The sequence below is a fragment of the Acomys minous genome (genome assembly GCF_964271855.1).
Source record: "Acomys minous genome assembly, chromosome: 5".
Taxonomy (NCBI): Eukaryota; Metazoa; Chordata; class Mammalia; order Rodentia; family Muridae; genus Acomys; species Acomys minous.
Window position 1 is genome coordinate 18,714,254 of NC_140494.1, and position 20,027 is coordinate 18,734,280.

At 38.3% G+C, this 20,027-nt stretch overlaps 1 protein-coding gene across 2 annotated transcripts in view; it reads left to right on the forward strand.

Annotated features, from left to right (window-relative positions):
- MALRD1 (MAM and LDL receptor class A domain containing 1) overlaps nt 1–20,027 on the forward strand; it is a 562,786-nt gene that overhangs the window by 306,382 nt on the left and 236,377 nt on the right. For both annotated transcript variants that reach the window (XM_084782548.1, XM_084782549.1), the window contains exons 27-28: nt 16,847–17,092; nt 18,590–18,747. In XM_084782548.1, coding sequence (XP_084638674.1) covers nt 16,847–17,092; nt 18,590–18,747 — 404 coding nt within the window. The remainder of the gene's footprint in view (nt 1–16,846; nt 17,093–18,589; nt 18,748–20,027) is intronic.

Here is a 20,027-nt window from a genome sequence, read left to right on the forward strand (position 1 = left end):
TCTGAAGACAGAAGAAATGGATGTGATTGTGGGTGATTGAGCTAAAATCTATAAGAGGTTCAGGGGTTCCTGGGGGGGAGGTAGCCCAGCATATAAGTGATTCGAGGAGATACAGGAAATCCAAGTTACTTGGTTAGACAGTGAGGTGCAATGGCTAAGATTTGAGCCTGTGGACAGCTTAGGACTTATGCTTGGCCTGAGTCATGTCACTGAACTTGCTTCCCCTAAATGTGATGAAAGACTCTCTCTTTCCCTCTCTCCCTTCCTCTCTCCCTTCCCTTAACAAGACAGTGGGATAAGCAGCTTTGAGAGGGAGAATTCTAGCTTCTAGGGACATTAAAGCATGGAGGTAATCTAGCTTTCATTTTTATACTTTGGTAACAGAGGACGTGAATAGGAGAAAGCAAAAATAAACATACAGCAACCAATAGAACCCTGTTATTAATAGAAGAGAGATATGAGTGCTCCTGAAGCATCTTGAGAGAAGTAGTTTAAGGGGTATTCAAATAACAAAATAAATAGCTGTTAGAGCTGTTAGTAATGGGTTGAAAATAAGAAAGAGTTTGGCCATGTGCCTTCAGTTTCTATTTTATGGAAGACTTTGAGGATTATTGGTATTAGCTCTTCTTTGAATATTTGGTAGACTTAGCCTCTGAAACCATTTGACTCTGGGTTTTGTTTTGTTTTGTTTTGTTTCTTTATCTCTTTGATTTTGGGGTTTTTGTTTTGTTTTGTTCTATTTGGTTTGGTTGGGAGACTTTTAATGATACTCTATTTCCTTAGAGTTTATAGATTTATTTAGATTGTTAAACTGATTTTGATTTAACTTTGGTAAATGGAATCTATCAAGAAAATTCTGCATTTCATTTACATTTTCCAGTTTTGAAGTAAGACCTAATGGTTCTTTGGATTTCCTCAGTGTTTGTTCTTAGGCCCCCCTTCTCATTTCTGATTTTGTTAATCTGGATATTATCTCTCTATCTTTTAGTTAGTTTGGCTAAGGATTTATCTATCTTGTTGATTTTCTTAAAGAAACAGCTTTTAATTATGTTGATTCTTTGCATTGTTCTTTTTCTTTCTAGCCTATATTGATTTCAGCCCCGAGTTTGATTATTTCCTGCCGTCTACTCCACTTTAGTGTTTGCTTCTTTTTTTTTTTTTTAACTTTTATTAATTTATTCTTGTTACATCTCAATGGTTATCCCATCCCTTGTATCTTCCCATTCTTCCCTCCCTCCCATTTTCCCCTTACTCCCCTCCCCTATGACTGTGGCTGAGGGGGACTTCCTCCCCCTGTATATGCTCATAGGGTATCAAGTCTCTTCTTGGTAGCCTGTTATCTTTCCTCTGAGTGTCACCAGGTCTCCCCATCCAGGGAACATGGTCAAATAAGAGGCACCAGAGTACGTGTGAGAGTCAGACACCACTCTCTACTCAACTGTGGAGAATGTCCTGTCCATTGGCTAGATCTGGGTAGGGGTTTGAAGTTTACGGCCTGTATTGTCCTTGGCTGGTGCCATAGTTTGAGCGGGACCCCTGGGCCCAAATCTGACTATCATAATGTTCTTCTTGTAGGTTTGCTCCAGCATACAACAAAAAATGTTGCTCAACCATGTTCATAGCAGCCTTATTCATAATAGGCAGAACATGGAAACAGCCTTCATGTCCCTCAGTAGAAGAATGAATAAAGAAACTGTGGTACATATACACTATGGAATACTACTCAGCTATTAAAAACAAGGAATTCCAGAAATTTGTGGACAAATGGATTGAAACAGAAATGATCATAATGAGTGAGTTTACCCAGAAGCAGAAAGAGTAAAAATGGTTGATACTCACTTATATCTGCATACTAGCCCAAGGATCATGTCCCATGAAAGTCTTCACTTACCAGGAAACTGGGACAGAGGGGAGGACATCCTATTGGGACTCTAGATGAGAGAAGCATGGGAGAATAGCAAAGTAGAAGGACCCAGTTTTCACTTTAAAAGTACTTTTCTTCTATATTCTGAATCCCAAAGTACGTTTCAGTTATATAAAGGGTTTAAATGTTTTTTAAAAGGAGACCTAAAGTCATACAGTAGTTGAAAAAGTATGAGAGAATTTTGTTTAATATTGGATGACAAAAAGCCATGAAAAGAAAAATCAATAAATTTTGTTCCATAAAAATCACAAGATATAATTTTGCTAAAATGATTTTTATCCTGGGTTTTATCCTTAAATCAAGCTCAAGCTCTGTCTGGCAGCAGCCGCTCTATTTGCGATATCTGCGGTAAAAGCAATTCTCCTTAGATTCTCTAAGCCTCAGTCAGGGAACTTGAAGCACCATGGAGGATTATTATATTTTTCAGATTTTTGAAAGGGAAGAAATGCTGGAACATCTTCCTGTTATCCTGGATGGCTGTGTTTCAAATGTCACAAGCTCACCGTCATTGCTTTACGTTTACAAATATAACAAGCTCTAAATTCACTTTGTATAAATTGTTTACAATTGAAGCATAAAAACTTCACTCCAATTTAAAATCATCAAGGATCCTTTATTTATTTTTTTTCAGGCATCTTTGGATTTCTTGTTTCAGTGTCCTTCTAATGTAGGATTAAAGTTACATTTTGTTCTCATACCGTTTAAAAGCTGATTAAATGTTAAGTACACAAAGTGGATATTTTAACAGGTTGGCATCAGGCCTGGAGAGATGCCTCAATGGATCATAACACTCACTGCTCTTCCAGATGACCAAGTTTGGTTCTCAGCACCCATATCAGGTGGCTCAGAACCAACTACCTCTATCTCCCTGGAGGAGACTGAATGGCCTTTTCTCACCCCCAAGAGCACATACAAGCAGCTTACACCCAAGTCCACTTCAAGATGTAGAAGTGCTTAACTGCTGAGCCATCTCTCCAGCCCTGAGACTTTCTTTTTAAATGGCTATGAGTAGTAATTGTTAGCATATATTTTGTCACGTTGGTCATGACTGTGAGAGTACTCTGAGTATTTAGATAGACGTTGTTCAGAATGAAGAGGATGGTGTTAGAGAAAGAATACCTAAAGAAATTGACCATTTGGCTATAGGTGAGAATAATACTATGCCAGAGAACCTAAGACCACAGAAACACACTGATCCTTGAACTGAAGGATCAGCCATATTACAATTATCAGTGAGGATGGATGTTGGGGAGAGCACATTGGGCTTTTCTCATTGAAGCCTATAATAATTTGTCTTGCCCAGATTTTTGTCCTTGTTTCTCTTTTATTGAATGCAAATTACAATTTCCTTCCATTTTTAAAATCAATATTTTGAGACTATGGTCATCTATACAGATTTTCTTTTTGCATATCAATTGCATGCTAATATTTATTCTTTACACTTTCATTATACTCCCATTTTCCTTTCTCACTCTCCTCCTCTTGCCTCTGAACTCCTAATTTTGCCCATTGTCTCTTTCCTAGTTTCATGCCTTTGCCTGTAGGCAATTCATTTGATGATGGTAGACTGGAAGAGCACCAGATTAAGAATTCATTAACTTAACCAAGAGAAATTTACCTTTGGCTCCACCACTGAGACCATTACTACCCCTCCCCCAGCAATCATCAATATATGTCCTCATGGAGGGGTGAGTCCTAATGGGCTGCTCTTGGATAGGTGATAAAATGCTAATGGGATTATGTCTTTTACAGTTCTTGTGTAAGTAGTCATTGAAGCTATGAAGTTATTGAAAGAGTGGTTTAACCCATCTTTTCACAGCAGTGCTTTCCACCTTCCAATTCCTGTGGCCCTTCTGCTCCCTGTTGTGCAATGATCTCTGAGACTTGGAAAGGATATATATATATATATTGTTTGGGGAGCAAGGGAGTGGAACTTTAAACAGGCAGGCACTCATTCTCATCACTTTGACCAGTTATGAGCCTCAACCTTAAGCACTGCCCATTGCAAACAGAGGTTTCTCTGAGCAAAGTTAGAAGTTTCAGTAATCTGTGGGCATACGTAAATATTTAGAAGGAAATTGTAAATCATGTTCACACAGCCAGACAAGAATAGGAGGTTCACTGGTAAAGTCTATGCCCACCATTCTCCCCCTGCGTCATGGGCTTTGAAGCAGGTTTACAGTGCTGGACATAAATTCCCCCTGTGGAGCAAACTTGAAATCCTGTCACAAGGTGTTCAGTTACCCCTGTGGTAGTCCTGCCTCACTGCAGCTCTGGGTATATCTCGCCTGACAGGTTGGTCTTGTAGCTTATAGAGTTCACAGCTGGGTAAGACTGTTAATGAGTTTGCTCCCCCAGCAGCCAACACAACACCTTCTGGCACTCCAGTGCTAGCCAGCAGGGAGGAAGCTCCCACCCCATGCCAGCTTGGCTTTTCTTTGTCTTGCAACCAAAATGTGCTGTGTCCTCAGTAATACAGTCTTAGTATCTATACTTAAAAGAGAGAGAGAGAGAGAGAGAGAGAGAGAGAGAGAGAGAGAGAGAGAGAGAGAGCGAGATCTTGTACAACTTCCTTAGGAGAGTAAAAAAAAAAATAGTTTAAAGATCACAAATATAAAATCCTTTAATATGCTTCTGGGTCTTTAAAAGCAATTGTTAAATCTGCAGTGGCTAATCTGCTTTTAGACAATAAGCAGAAGTCCTGGCTGTTTTTCTTTCTGTCCTCACATAGAGAGTATGCTGCTTGACTCAACACTCTTAGCAGACAGATGCAACAGCAAAGAAAGAAAAGGAATAGTGATGCTTACTAGCCAGGATCTGGTCTCGAACAATGAGAGAGCCTACTTGTTTCTCTTAAACTGACTTGGCATGCAGAGCACATCTTTCTTGGTCTGTAAATCAGAATGAACCGTGTCCCAGGATATAAGCAACACCCAACCCCACTTCAGGATTCGTGTGTTAAAATTAATAAACACACACACACACACACACACACACACACACACACACACACACACACACACACACACAGTATCTCACTATCTTGTGGGTGTAATCTAAAGATAAACTGAATGAGAATATTTTATCAGCCAAAAGAATGGTGAAATACATCCCTATCTTGATCTGAGCGGAGGATACTTTATCCTAGAATTCTTCCTTTGTTGAATAAGATTTTTAAATATCGAGTCATAGACTTGTGCTTTCTTCTCCATAGTAACTAATTCAAGCAAACCTACTTGTCTGCATCTTCCTTTAAGTAACTTTTCAAACACTATTTCATTTAAATTCTCCATGGTGCTCCATGACATTTACCTCTGTTGCACCAGCAGGTTGTTCAGCTATACGTGTCTGTACCATGGTCCTTGGCTAGAAGGCAATAATAAAAGAGGAAGTGTACTGTTTTTTAAAAAATATCTGTATTACCAGTAGGCCAGGCAAGCAATCAATCAAGACACAGACACTTGTTATATTTTAAAATAGCCTTAGATAACCTGGGACAAGGCAGATATCAATCCTCTAAGCCACCTCCTATAGTGGGGCAGGCATGGGATCCCTGCCTCAATCCCATGCCATCTGCTTCTAATAACTTATATCAAGCTACCTCCCATTCATAATCCCAAATACTTGTTCATGTTCTTCATTTTTTTTACAATTTTTTATACTTTATTAATTTATTCTTGTTACATCTCAATGGTTATCCCATCCCTTGTATCCTCCCATTCTTCCCTCCCTCCCATTTTCCCCTTATTCCCCTCCCCTATGACTGTTCCTGAGGGGGATTACCTCCCCCTGTATATGCTCATAGGGTATCAAGTCTCTTCTTGGTAACCTGCTGTCCTTCCTCTGAGTGCCACCAGGTCTCCCCCTCCAGGGGACATGGTCAAAGGTGAGGCACCAGAGTATGTGAGAAAGTAATATCCCACTCTCCACTCTACTGTGGAGAGTGTTCTGTCCATTGTCTAGATCTGGGTAGGGGCTTAAGGTTTACCGCCTGTATTGTCCTTGGCTGGTGCCTTAGTTTGAGCGGGACCCCTGAGCCCAAATCTGCCTATCATAATGTTCTACTTGTAGGCTTCTAGGACCCTCTGGAGCCTTCTACTTTGCCATTCTCCCATGCATTCTCATCTAGAGTCCCACTAGAATGTCTTCCCCTCTGTCTTAGTTTCCTGGTAAGTGAAGGCTTTCGTGGGACATGCCCCTTGGGCTAATATGCAGATATAAGTGAGTATATACCATTTGAGTCTTTCTGCTTCTGGGTTTACTCACTCATTATGATCATTTCTAGCTCAATCCATTTATCCACAAATTTCGGGAATTCCTTGTTTTTAATAGCTGAATAGTATTCCATAGTGTATATGTACCACAGTTTCTTTATCCATTCTTCTATTGAGGGACACTTAGGCTGTTTCCATGTTCTAGCTATTATGAATAAGGCTGCTATGAACATGGTTGAGCAAATTTTCTTGTTGTGTGCTGGAGCATCTTCTGGGTATATTCCAAGGAGTGGAATAGCTGGGTCTTGAGGAAGCCCTATTCCCATTTTTCTGAGATAGCACCAGATAGATTCCAAAGTGGTTGTACTAGTTTGCATTCCCACCAGCAATGAAGGAGTGTTCCTCTCTCCCCACATCCTCGCCAGCATGTGGTGTCGCTTGAATTTTTGATCTTAGCCATTCTGATGGGTGTAAGATGGAATCTCAGAGTTGTTTTGAATTGCATTTCCCTGATGATTAAGGAGGTTGAGCATTTCTTTAAGTGTTTCTCAGCCATTTGATATTCCTCTGTTGAGAATTCTCTGTTTAGTTCCATGCCCCATTTCTCGATTGGGTTATTTGGTTTGGTGGTGTTTAATTTCTTGAGTTCTTTATATATTTTGGATATTAGACCTTTGTCAGATGTGGGGTTGGTGAAGATCTTTTCCCAGTTTGTAGGCTGTCGCTTTGTTCTCTTGACAGTGTCTCCTGCCTTACAGAAGCTTCTCAGCCTCATGAGGTCCCATTTATTAATTGTTGACATTAATGTCTGGGCTGTTGGTGTTCTGTTCAGGAAGTTGTCTCCTGTGCCAATATGTTTCAAGCTCTTCCCCACTTTTTCTTCTAAGTGACTTAGTTTCTCTGGTTTTATGTTGAGGTCTTTAATCCACTTGGATTTGAGTTTTGTACAAGGTGACAAATATGGGTCCAGTTGCATTTTTTTTACACATGTACTGAAATTTTGGTTGGTTGGAATATTAAACAATAGATTCATTTAGGAAAATTTAAATTTCTAATATTTCTGAATTATTTTATTTATAAACTTGGTTTATAGTCTGCACTTATTTAGAAGTGCTCTCTATTTCTTTATTTAATTTATTTAAATTAATTTAATTTGATTTCTTTATTTAATTTTCTAAATTAAGTGAAAATTTTTTACTTCTAATTGCTATTTTAAATTATTTTATGTTTTGTATCTTTTATTTCTTTTAATTAATTTTAATTAGTGTTTGTGATTTTATATATGATTTGGTTTTATTTGCCACTCTGCCCACAACCATTCCTAGGTGCACCTTTCCTTTCCTGCTTACTCAACTTTGTGTCCTATTTATATTAATCCTTCGAGACCAATTTGTGCTACTCAAAATTTTTGGATTCCTACTGTTTCACTGGAAAGGGGTTGACCTCACAGGGCCTACACACTCTTAGAAAAAACTATCTCTGGCTCCCCCAGCAGTTACAGTTTTCAACTGTAACTAGGAGTGGGCTTGTTCGCCCAGCTCTCTCCATGGCATGGGATCTGGCTTTGGCATGCACAGATTTGTACAAAAGTTCTAGTTTCATATGTGCAACTGCCCTGTACTGTGTCCAGATTATGATATTTCCGTGTAATCATCCACTGCCCATGGCTCTTACACTCTTCCCACTCCTTATCTACAAGGATCTCAGAACCTTAGCAGGGTTGTAGGTGGGGCTGAACATTCTGTCGTTTCTGTTAATCACCATCGATATAAATAAAAGCTTCTACAATAAGGGTTACAAAATGCATTGATACATGGGCATAAGTTGTTAAGAGCTAATGTGATACTATACCATATAGCAGTATAATAGTAGGTTTCTCCTTTAGGGCCTATGACCTGTGTAGTCATAGGTTCTTAGTCCAGTAACAGTGCCATGTATGGGTTTCATCCTGTGGAATGGATTTATATCCAGTCAGAAATTGGTTACTCCACAATGTTCATAGAATGAGTGGTTAGTCCATGGTGTTCACGCCACTATCACACCCCTGGTCATGTCTCACAATGACAGCCGTAACTGCAGCTCACAGAGTTCATTGCTAGGTAAGACTGAACATCACTTTTCTCCTCCAGTAACTCACATAGTGCTTCCCAGCAGTTAACCAGTTAACCAGTTAACCAGTTAAGCAGTTAACCAGAGGGAATGAAGCTGCCAGGTATGCAGTAGCTTGGTTTTGCCATACTCTGTTACTCAGGTATGTGCTGTTTTCAGTGTTAGGGTAAATGTGTAATGGAAGCACGGGCAAATGTCATTTACTTTTTAAAATGAATGATATTTAGTCTTTTGCTTAAACTTCCTTAGTATTAGCAGCTTTTTATAGTTTTTATATCATTAAAAAGGAGCCCAATGAGCCTGTTTATAAAAATCTACTTTGACTTCACTTATAGCTCTGTCATATATATCATATCCTGATCGTCCTCTAAATTATTCTTTCAGTTTTGTTGCTAAAATGATATGTTTACTGGTATAAACCTTTATATCTACAATTATGCATATGTTGTGGAATGGCAGCTTTGAGCCTGTGAGTATGTGCATGCCTTGCTTCACATATATGTGGACTTTTGGAGTGAGAACACTTTAATCTTAGCTATTAAAAAATTACATATTATGTTTTACTATAGTCACCATAAAAGCACATTTTTCCCAGAACTTGGAAGACAGGAAAATAGAATTCTGTGAGTTTGAGGCCAGCTAGTTCAAGGCCAGCTAGGACTACAAAAAGAAACCCTGTCTCAAAAAACAAAAGCAAAACAAAACCAAAGAAGAGGTTTTATTTCCTGAAAATATCTCTGCTGTCTGAGGTTTTCTGTTGTTGTATTTGTTGCTGTTGTTTTTTTTTCTCCTTTATTAATTTATTCTTGTTACATCTCAATGGTTATCCCATCCCTTGTATCCTCCCATTCTTCCCTCCCTCCCATTTTCCCCTTATTCCCCTCCCCTATGACTGTTCCTGAGGGGGATTACCTCCCCCTGGATATGTTCAAGTCTCTTCTTGGTAACCTGCTGTCCTTCCTCTGAGTGCCACCAGGTCTCCCCCTCCAGGGGACATGGTCAAAGGTGAGGCACCAGAGTATGTGAGAAAGTAATATCCCACTCTCCACTCTACTGTGGAGACTGTTCTGACCATTGGCTAGATCTGGGTAGGGGTTTAATGTTTACCGCCTGTGTCCTTGTTGTTTTTAATTTAATCACTTTACAACCTGATACCAGCCACTTCTCCTGACCTCTCTGAAGTTTCACCTTTTGAACATTTCACAACAGTACCATCTTTTAGCTCCTTGTCATTTTTGTATTTGCTTCTTCAGACTGATTATTTTTCTGCTAGTTATATATACACATCATATATCCCTAGTTATTCATGCACTGTGAGTTCTGATCTGCTGACTGCTGAAGTTTGGAATATATAATGAAAACTGGTAACTTTGCCCTAGACAGCAGTTAACTTGCTTACTGTTGTGAGTTGCTTATTAATGACTATTATGAAGGTTTATTGTGAGGCTTAAATATAGAACAAAAGAACAGAAGTCAGGAAATTTTATTCTGTGTGAATTAATGAGTAGGCGTTGTTGTTGTTGTTGTTTACATGAAAGACTCTAAAGTCCTGGTTGCAACTGTTCAACTCTGCCATGATTGTTTAAAAATAGCTATATTTTAATATGTGATCAAGTGGGTATATGTCAATAAAACTTTATTTACACACACTAGTGGCCTTGGATTTAGAATTATAGTTTGCTTATTTATAAGGTGAAACATATTTTCTAGAGTTACTTTGTGTTCTATTAAGTCACATCCTGTGTAAAGTTTCACCGGAATATCTTGTATTTGTCAAGAACATTTTATTCTAGAAGGTAGAAGCCTAAAGATGCCCAAGTTTCTGTGAATGCCTGAAATAATCCTGTTTACCACTACTAGTTTATTGGTGTCTTAGAAGTTACCTTTCTTCCTTTTGAATTCTGCCCTATACATATGCAAACTGAAATCAGCCAAAGACTGGAGAACATTTCTGCATCTCTTTATCTACATCAGTCCCTTTTCATTATCTTCCTGTCTTGCAACTTGGAAATGCTTCCATCTTTGTGTGTTCAGTCATGGAGACCTGTTTTCTGTTTCACTTACCTTTCTAGAATTGAGCTTGGAGTGCATAACCCTGCAGAAATTTGGCATGACAATAGGATGCTGCTTCTTGTCCTTTTAATGGACCAAGGTCTTCTTCCTATTTTTAGTATTTGACCAAAATGATTTTATATATTTGCTTAGTGATCTAGTTTCTCATGTTTGAAGGAAATTTTATGCCTTCATTCTCTTTTCTAACTATAAGCAGAAGTTATCTCACTGCTTACTTTGCTGGCCAAATTGTTTATGACTTAGCCAGAAAATATCTTCAAACTCTGTAAGTCAGTACCATGTTTTCTTAATTATCAGATCAACCTAAACCTCTTTAAGCCTTTCATCATTATGCTGGCTAGTCTTATGTCAACTTGACACACAAACTAGAATTATCTTTAAGAAGGAACCTCAGTTGAAAAAAAAATGTCTCCATAAGATCTGTATACAGAGCATTTTAAAATTAGTGAATGATGGAGGAGGGCTCAGCCCCTTGTGGGTGCTGCCATCTCTGGGCTGATGGTCCTGGGTTCTATAGGAAAGTGGGCTGAACAAGCCATGGAAAGCAAGCCAGTAATCAGCACCCTCTCCATGGCCTCTACCTCAGCTCCTGCCTTCAGGTTCCTGCTCTGTTTGAGTTCTTGTGCTGACTTGCTTTGATGATGAACAGTGATATGGTAGTGTGAGCCAAATAATCCCTTTCTTCCTCAGCTTGCTTTTGCATTATGGTGTTTCACTGCAGCAATAGAAACCCTACTAAGACAATAGTAAGACTATTTTTGTGTCATTTTTAAATTTTCTTGTGCGTACACGTAAGTCTGAGGCTCATCGTTAACCTTCTTCTCCCTTGTCCCCAATCTTCTATTTTGAAGAAGTTAGTTTCTATAATGGAGATGACTATACAAATACTTGTAAAGCTTATGTCAGATATAACCTTCATCTTATATTTTAAAAAAGGCATGATTCTTTTGTGGGGACATTCTTCACTGAATTTTTTTTTCACTTAAAATTTTTAATTTATTAACTTTACATCCTGACTATCTCCCTCTCTTATCTCCTCCCAGTCCCGCCCTCCCTCTGTCATCCTCCTTTCCCTGTCCCCTAGTCCTCAGAAAGAGGAGAGTCCTCCTCCCCTGTCATCTGACCCTAGCCTATCAAGGTCTTGATTATTACGTTTGGGGTAAGGTTAGAGAAATAGCGATCCGACAGAAATGGCAGTACAATCCATAAAAGCAATACACTGAATTTTATCAAAATAGTGATAGCAGATATGATGCAATATAGTTTAATGATAGAGCCAAGAGTTGACTGAGTTTGCTGAAAGATGTTATGATTGATAAAATTAATATATTATATATATGAAAACCATTGTTTTCAGAATTTAGTGATCATCCATAATTTGGCCCTATTCCACATGAGGTCAAATGCTGAGATGGTGAGACTATAGAAACCAAGACTCCCTGAAAAGTTGTATATTTTGCAAAATGGAACTTTGTGGAAAGAACATAATCTCAAGTGTGGTCAGAAAGGTGAGAGTGGGTAAGGAACTGGTTTGAGAATTTTGTGGTGTGTGGGGAGAAAACCAGATGAGATTTTTCTGTAGCTGGGTATGCTCTTACATTCATTCTTAATCTTGTCTCTTTGCCAAAGTGGGGTATGATAAGCCGGCCTCCAACTGAGGCATAGAATGCACCTTATAGTATAAACATCCCTGTTTATTTTTAAAACTCTGTTTCTCAAAGATTGAGATATGCCTTACCTGCAACCTTAACTACAAATGGCCTGTACTGCCTGTTTGAGGAAATGGCAACCATATGATCACCTTATTATGACCATGTTGTTATGACCACCTTGCAACCTTTGTTTCAAAAGGTTGTTATAACCAACTTGTTATGCTTATCTCCGCCTCTGTAACCCTGCCTACTTACCTGCCAAGTCGCCCATTTGGAAACCACCTACTCCTGTGCTATACATATCCTTATCTTCCCCACAGCCGATGTTGATCTCTTGAAACATGCCTTAGGAAGAGACTGCTTTATCAAATTGGGCCATGATTTGGGTCATTGACTTTCCTCCTCACATCTGTGGGGTTAAGAGTGCACTCCAAGTCCTAGATGTGAAAGACAAATGGAAAATTGGGGTGGAAATTAAAGACTGCCAGTTGAATTTCAAAAGATGTTCCCTAACTACAGAGTTCCTTCAGATACCTTTGCCTGAGTAACCAAAGTGCAGAATTGTTGTTAATAAAGTTAGAAGCCTATCCTTCCAATTGGCACGTTCAGGAGTGAAACCCCAGAGTCTTGAAAAAACATGAAGTTTCAGATGCCTAAGATACATATAGAAGGATCCACAGTGTTGTAATTTATTCTTTTTAACGAATTAAAGTTTCCTTCCAAGTTGGTCCTTCTGTATGTATATAACACACACACACACACACACACACACACACACACACACACACACACACACATATATATGGAAATATATACTTGTAAAGAACCAAAGCACAAGTGTAAACATACATTTTTAGATATTTCATTGGGTTCTCTTATCTAGCAGTCTTCTCCAACTAATTCCTTCCAAATCTAGGTAAAAAAGAAAGAAGGTTAGAGAGAAAGGGAGCTGAGTTCTCTTTAGCCTACTTCCTGTTGCTTAGGTATGTTGGGTTCCTTGGGGCAAGTTTGATCTTTCCCATGAGGATTTTCATATTTTTTTTCTCATTTCTTTGAACACAATCACATGACAAATTTCAACAAACTGCAGCAGCAGGAGGAATAACAGCTGCCTCTTCAGAGCCTCTCCTGGCCCATGTTGGGGCTTTGGCATTCATAAGAGTCCCCAGAATTCCAAATGTAAACTGTCCTCAGCTGGCAAAATTATGCCCCTGCCAGAGCAAGAGACACACAGCTAGCTGCTGTGGACCATCTGAAGCAGCCACATCCCACACCTGCGACTAAATATTTGCATAACGTAACTGGGTTTTTTTAAGAAACCAAAATTCTCACTACAGACAATATTATGAGTTTAATCATCAAAACTGATATCAATCAATGTCCTATGGTTACATTACTATTTTGTTTTGTTTTGCTTTATTTTGACGTTCACAAAAAATTGTCACACGAAACAACTTGGGAATAGGTAAGTAATGTTAGTTGACAATTTCTCTTTCCCTTTATCAAAATCAGATTGTAGAGGGCTACTAAACTATAATTATGCCATCTCAAGAGACTAGTCACAAGAATACTTTAATTGCTAAAACTGTCTTAGGAAATTGGTCTTTGGTCACAGAAACCAGCCATAAATTTCTATATTATATGGCTCTGACCTAAAGGCTATAAGAACTTCCTGACTGTTTAATTGTTGAACATCCAGAATTGAAACACTGTTGGGGAAGTGCATGTGTCTTGTATTTCTCCATATATATATTCTCCATATATATGTGTGTGTGTATGTATATGTGTGTGTATTAAATACATATATATGATACATATAAATATATATGTCTGTATATATACTTATATATGTATATATTCTGTTGTTGCTTCCTTGATTCATAAACTGGCTACTTACATATCTAAAAAGGAGGATCAACATAGGATTAACCTTACACCCTACAGAATCAATATCAATATTTAGCCCTCCATGAATATGAATCCAAATCTGGTTCACAGGCACAAGAGACAGTAGGGAATGTAGCTGCTGAGGACTTCATTTTCAAAAAAATGTTTATTATGTATACAGTGCTCTACCTGCACACCTGCACACCAGAAGAGGGCATTAGGTCACATTATAGATGGTTGTGAGCCACCATGTGGTTGCTGGGAATTGAACTTAGCATCTTCAGAAGAGCAGACAGTACTCTTAACCTCTGAGCCATCCCTCCAGCCCCCCTGAGGACTCCATTTTTAACCAAAGTCACCATCTTAGAGGCCATCCTTGTCAGAAACCTGAGGCTGGTAAGTCCTTGAAAGTATTCCATGAATGCAAAGGACCCTGGGAGTTATCCCACTTAGCAGATGCATGTGTGTGCAGCAATGAACTGTGGCTTTTGCCTTTAAAAGCCTTCCTACCTTTTATCAGGGCCACAGTCCTCTGGGGAGTGGTCAGCTGCAGCTTAAATAGTTTGGTGGATAGAGTTTAGGTGGTCTTGAACTCCATAGCAAGATCACTGTGCATCCTCTTAGGAATGGAGTGGATTATGATAGAGCAGTGCCACTTCCTTTATTAAGGTAAAGATTGTGTACAATTATAGTCTTGTATAGATATATGACTGCACTTTTTATTTATGTAGTTACTTTGTTTTAAAAACTGAAAAAGTGCATCACTATCCCCAAATACTAGCTCTGCTGTTTTGTGTAATATACTATAATTTTAGTCTTTTTCTAAAAGTGTGTCTGTATTTTCTTCTTTAACTTGGAAGGGGTCTGTTGTAGTTAGAGTCAGTTACTTTGGAGAAAATATTTTCTAAATAAACTGCAATTGGAAAAATAAATGTAAAATAAAATATGTACTAATTTCTCATCTTCTCCTTAGCACTTCAAAGATAATGAGTCTCCCAATCCCAGTGACACTTGTTGTCAGTAGTGCTGTCCTACAATGACAGACCTTTGTCTTTTTCAATCCATTGTATTCAAAACAGTGTGTGTGTGTGTGTGTGTGTGTGTGTGTGTGTGAATATTTGGGGACATGTTTACGATTATCTATGAGTGTGTGTTCTTGTATATGTGTTGCATTTGTGTATGTGTGTGTTTGTATATCAGTGTGCATTTGTATATGCGTGTGATTGTGTGTGCTTGTATGTTTGAGTATGTGTTTATGTGTGCATGTGATTGTGTATCTGTATATATGATTGAGTGTGTTAATATGTATTTGTGTTAGTATGGTTTATTGTGTGTTTATGTTTGGGTATGTAGTTGTGTTGAGATGTGTGTGTGTGCATGTGTTTGTGTTTATATGTGTGAGGGTATTTCACATGGATATACAAACACACATTCACAACACACTCACATTAAAAAAATACTGTAGAGACTTGACAACTTCATCTAAATAACAACTCTCTTTTTTAAAATCCATGAATCATTTAGCATCTGAAACCTTCACTTTTCTCACATATAAGTGAGAAAGTTAACATCAATAGTTTATGTTTCCTTGAACCCTGGAAGTGTTTTGGCTTTGTGGTTCTTAGTTGAGTTTCATAATTTAAATATTAAAAATCTTTTGTCTTATCGCCAATCTACTAAAATAAACCAAACAAAAGCTATTTAATTTGTTACTCCAAAGAAGAAAAGAAATCAGAAATTCATTTGTGGAAGGAAGTTCTGTTGAAATTCATGATCAAAGGCTTTGCAGAGTGAACCCTATTGACGTGGCACACAGGTGATTAAGGACTGCACACAGCAGGAAATGCCTGGAAGCTTTCAAGACATGGTTTTTTTCCTCAGTACATTCTATGCCACTTTCTGTCTATCTTCTATTTCTTTCCCCATGACTATCAGTGTCCTCATATGAATTTGTTATAGCCTACTTCTTGTCATTATAAAAATATCTGAGATAAATAATAAAGAGCAAATATCCATTTTGACTCAGAGTTTTCGAGGATACCGTTCATGACTCATTGGCTTCATTGCTTTTATGTCTTAGGTGAGGCAGGGACCACATAACTATTTATTACTTGGCCAAAAGTGAAAGAGTGATGGAAGAGGAAAGGAGATTGTATTTTGCCCTTCAAGATCACATTTCTAGGCACTTAAAGTCTTCCTACTAAATGTTGACTCTTAAAGTTCCTGTAGCAGGAATACAATAGGTCCTTTCTGGGACTAACTCTCCAATGCAAACTGTTGGAAGCTATTTAAGATTCATACTATACCAGGGGTTTCTGCAGGACTTTCCAGAACACCTATCAGTACTGACTAGAAACATCACTCACCACCTCTTAGCCACATCAGCTCTCAACCACCATCCAATTTCCTACCAGACATGGGAGTCCCCATCGTAGAAATAAGCAAGGAGTGGTCTTAATTGGCTTGTCTTCCAGGTACCTTGGAGCTTAAGAAGGAAGAGGCAAGTATATTGCTTCCTGCTGGTAATCCTAGCACTAAAGGTTCTGGGACCTGAAGATTGCTTTGAATTTTGCAAGTCAGCCTGGGTAACATAGTAAGTTCCAGTCTAGAATACAGAGAAAGACTCTGTCTTGGCAAACAAACAAACAAACAAACAAACAATTAACAAAAAAAGCCAATAATACCAAGTACAACAGAACAAAGCAAAAATTGGAAGAAAATATTTTTGATTTTATATTATGTCAGAGATCAAATTTAAGGCCAATGCACAAAGTGGATTTTTTTAATGAAATTTCCATACACAGTTTTCACTCATGAATAAAGCTGACTTCTGGAGCAAATTAAACAAAACAAAACAAATGGGGCCAGATACTTCAAATCCTTAAACTACAGTCTTTGGTACATTATGAATAATCCATTCTTAGGGCCGTTAGACTACTCTTAATGAGTTTGAAATAATCTTTCATTCCATTTTTGTTTTATTTCAGGCTTTTGCCCACATGGCTATGAGGAATGTCAGAATGGCAGATGCTACAGTCCAGAGCAGAGGTGTAATTTTGTAGATGACTGTGGTGATAACACTGATGAAAATGAGTGTGGCGGCTCCTGCACTTTTGAGAAAGGTTGGTGCGGCTGGAGGAACTCCGTAGCTGAAAACTCTGATTGGGTTTTAGGAATTGGATCTCATAGAAGCCAGCGGCCTCCCAAAGACCACACACTTGGAAATGAACATGGTAAGTCATTAAGGTGTTGTCACACCATTTATGCCCGTGAAGTCCACCTCACTGTCAACAGTAGCAACTAGAGACCATGGCAGTGAGACTGCTGTTCAACCAAACATTTTAGCATGTGTGTTCATATCTTGGGACAGCTGTACCACAAAACCTAGAACAGGCAGGACCTTAATACTGTCTCAGTTTTGGAAATAGGAAATCCAAGATGAAGTATTGGCCGCACTGGCTCCTTCTGAGGGTTGTGAGGAAGGGGGTAGTGATCCATGTTACTATCTTGGGTTCTGCTATTATCACAAGTTCTTCTCTTACAAATCATTTCCTCTGCACATCAACTCCTTGTATGCTTGGCATATTAATTTCCATAGTTCTTTTTGTTATTAATTCCAGTTTATATTAACTAGGGTCCACTTTCATAGCATCACCTTTACTTACCTTCAACAGAACATAAGGCTAGGTGATTGAATCTGCAGCTAGGAGGTGGCAAAGGTGAATCAGCCCATAGTAAGGAGAGTCACAATCTAGCATTATAATCAGTTTCAGTACCTATAGTTGAATGATTGTATTTGCTTCTATCAGATAACGTTGCTAAGCGGAACATACTCATCTATAATTGATTATCCTGAATTTTGACATTGATTTGGTCATTAGCAAATTGCTCGAGTTTTTCCAAAACCTTGGCTTCGTAGTTTTTTCCAATGGAGATAGTACATAACAGAGGTTGTGAGAACGATGAAGCCTATGGGTAAAGAGGTTTAGACTTATTGAGAAACTGTGAAAATATAACTGCAAGACTACATTTGTATGAGCATTTTCCATGGGCTACTTTTTATGGTAAATATTTACTGTCTAGTGTCAGATACAATATTCAAGGAGCAGAGGACATTGATAGGCTAACATAAGAACTCTTCGTTCTGAACAGTACAAAATAGCAGAATGATATCTCAGTATTGAGGTTTCAAAGTGACATAAAACAGATTTGATAAGTTAGGCCACAGAATCAAAGACCTAAACTCTCATCTAACACATGATTATTCTTTACATATTTTCATAATAAGAATAAAACCCAATAGCTTCCCTTCCATGTTACACATTAAATTTTCCAGTATTTTATTTACATGTTTAACAGGTGATTGGATGTTCCCTTATTTTCAGTTCATGGAAGTCTTTGTATGCTTTTAGAATAAGTAGGTATTTCATGGAGTCCATTAAATGATTCCTACGGCTGTCTTGTTGATGTGATGACATAAATATTCTGTCAGGTCATTTACTCTGCATACTGTGAGGCACTTTGCTAAAAGCACACACGGTTGGGAATTGCTCTGCCAGTGAGCTACAAATAAGGCTATTATACTTATTCTCCATTTCAGAATGAAAATGCTTTTGGCAGCTAGATCACATGAAATGTAATTTTAAAAAATACAACTAAGAAGAAAAACAAACAAGAATAATCCTCTCATTGTTCTTTTGGTCATATTTAAATCCCATCCTCATTCCTAGGTCACTTCATGTATATGGAGGCCACCCCTGTGGGCCTTCAAGGTGACAAAGCCCATTTCAAGAGTGCCATGTGGCAAGGATCCAGCGCTGCCTGCACTATGAGCTTCTGGTATTTCATATCTGCAAAAGCCACAGGATCCATTCAGGTTCTCATCAAGGTAGGATGCTGAGAGCTCTCTGAGGCTCTGACAGAGAGAACAGTGTTCTGACCTGGCTAGAGGGACCATCATCCTCACAAGGAGCAGCTCTATGAAGTGTGATTGGCCGGGACATGGCCACATGGAGTGCAGTAGGATGCCACAGTTCCTTTTATAAGTGTTAATCTAAGTTCTCTCATTTCACTGTTTTCTTTCCCATCTTTTTCAACGAGAAGGAAGCGGTTATTTGTACATTTGAGAGGAGAGCAACTATTCATTTTCTATTACTCAAGTAATTAGTGAGCACTAATAATAGCTATTATTATTAGTCTGGGTCCAGAAATATATCACAAAGGGCTGAGCTGCTCATGAGTATAATCAAGGTATGATTACATTGAATGGCTATTAAATGTGACATATGAATGCTTTTCTTTCCTGATAACTAATTGGATATTTCCATCAGAGTTTTAATTTAGCGTAACAAAGTGACAGAGTTTGGGGACAGAACAACAAAATAATTATTAATATTAATGAGACCTACTTCAAACATGTTTATTTTTTAACAAGTTAAAGCAGCAGTTAAAAGGAAATAGTGTGTGTGTGTGTGTGTGTGTGTGTGTGTGTGTGTGTGTGTGTGCCTGTGTTAAGAATATATGCTTTAAGTATCTAGTTATCATTCCAAGAAATCTTGCTTTAAAGCATGCTCTGTCAGCCACTGCTGTTTCTTCACACATGAGCTTCGCTCAGGTGCCCCAGCGCTGGTGGAAAAGACCTGACCTGAAAGTCAAAGACCTCACCTATCTAGATCATTCATGGATGCATGCTTCATGTGTCACTGGAAACCTGAACTGACTTAATAACTTCGGATCATGTTATAAAGAGCAGCCTAGGAAGACCCGCGCACACCAAATACCCACAGCATTATTCTTACATTTGAATGTAGGAACTTATATGAAACCTAAAGCTCTCACAAGAGTGTTTCCCTAGTACTTTTGTTGTTGTTGTTGTTGTTGTTGTTGTTGTTGTGTTACTTCATTATTTGGTGTCCAATGTGTGAGGGATTTTGCCCACTGTGTGAGTTGCTTTTGTTACTTAACTGAAACTTACTTTAAATTATCTTATATTATAGGCTCAAACTTCATATTGCAGTAAAATGAAATGTAGGCTGTCTAGAGATGTTAGTCTTTTTATAAAGTCATTTAGACCTCCTATGGCTCCACCAACTGATTTCCATTAGAATTTAACAGCATTTTTAGATACCAGTGTCTCAAAACAAGAACAACAACAGGAAGCAAATAAAA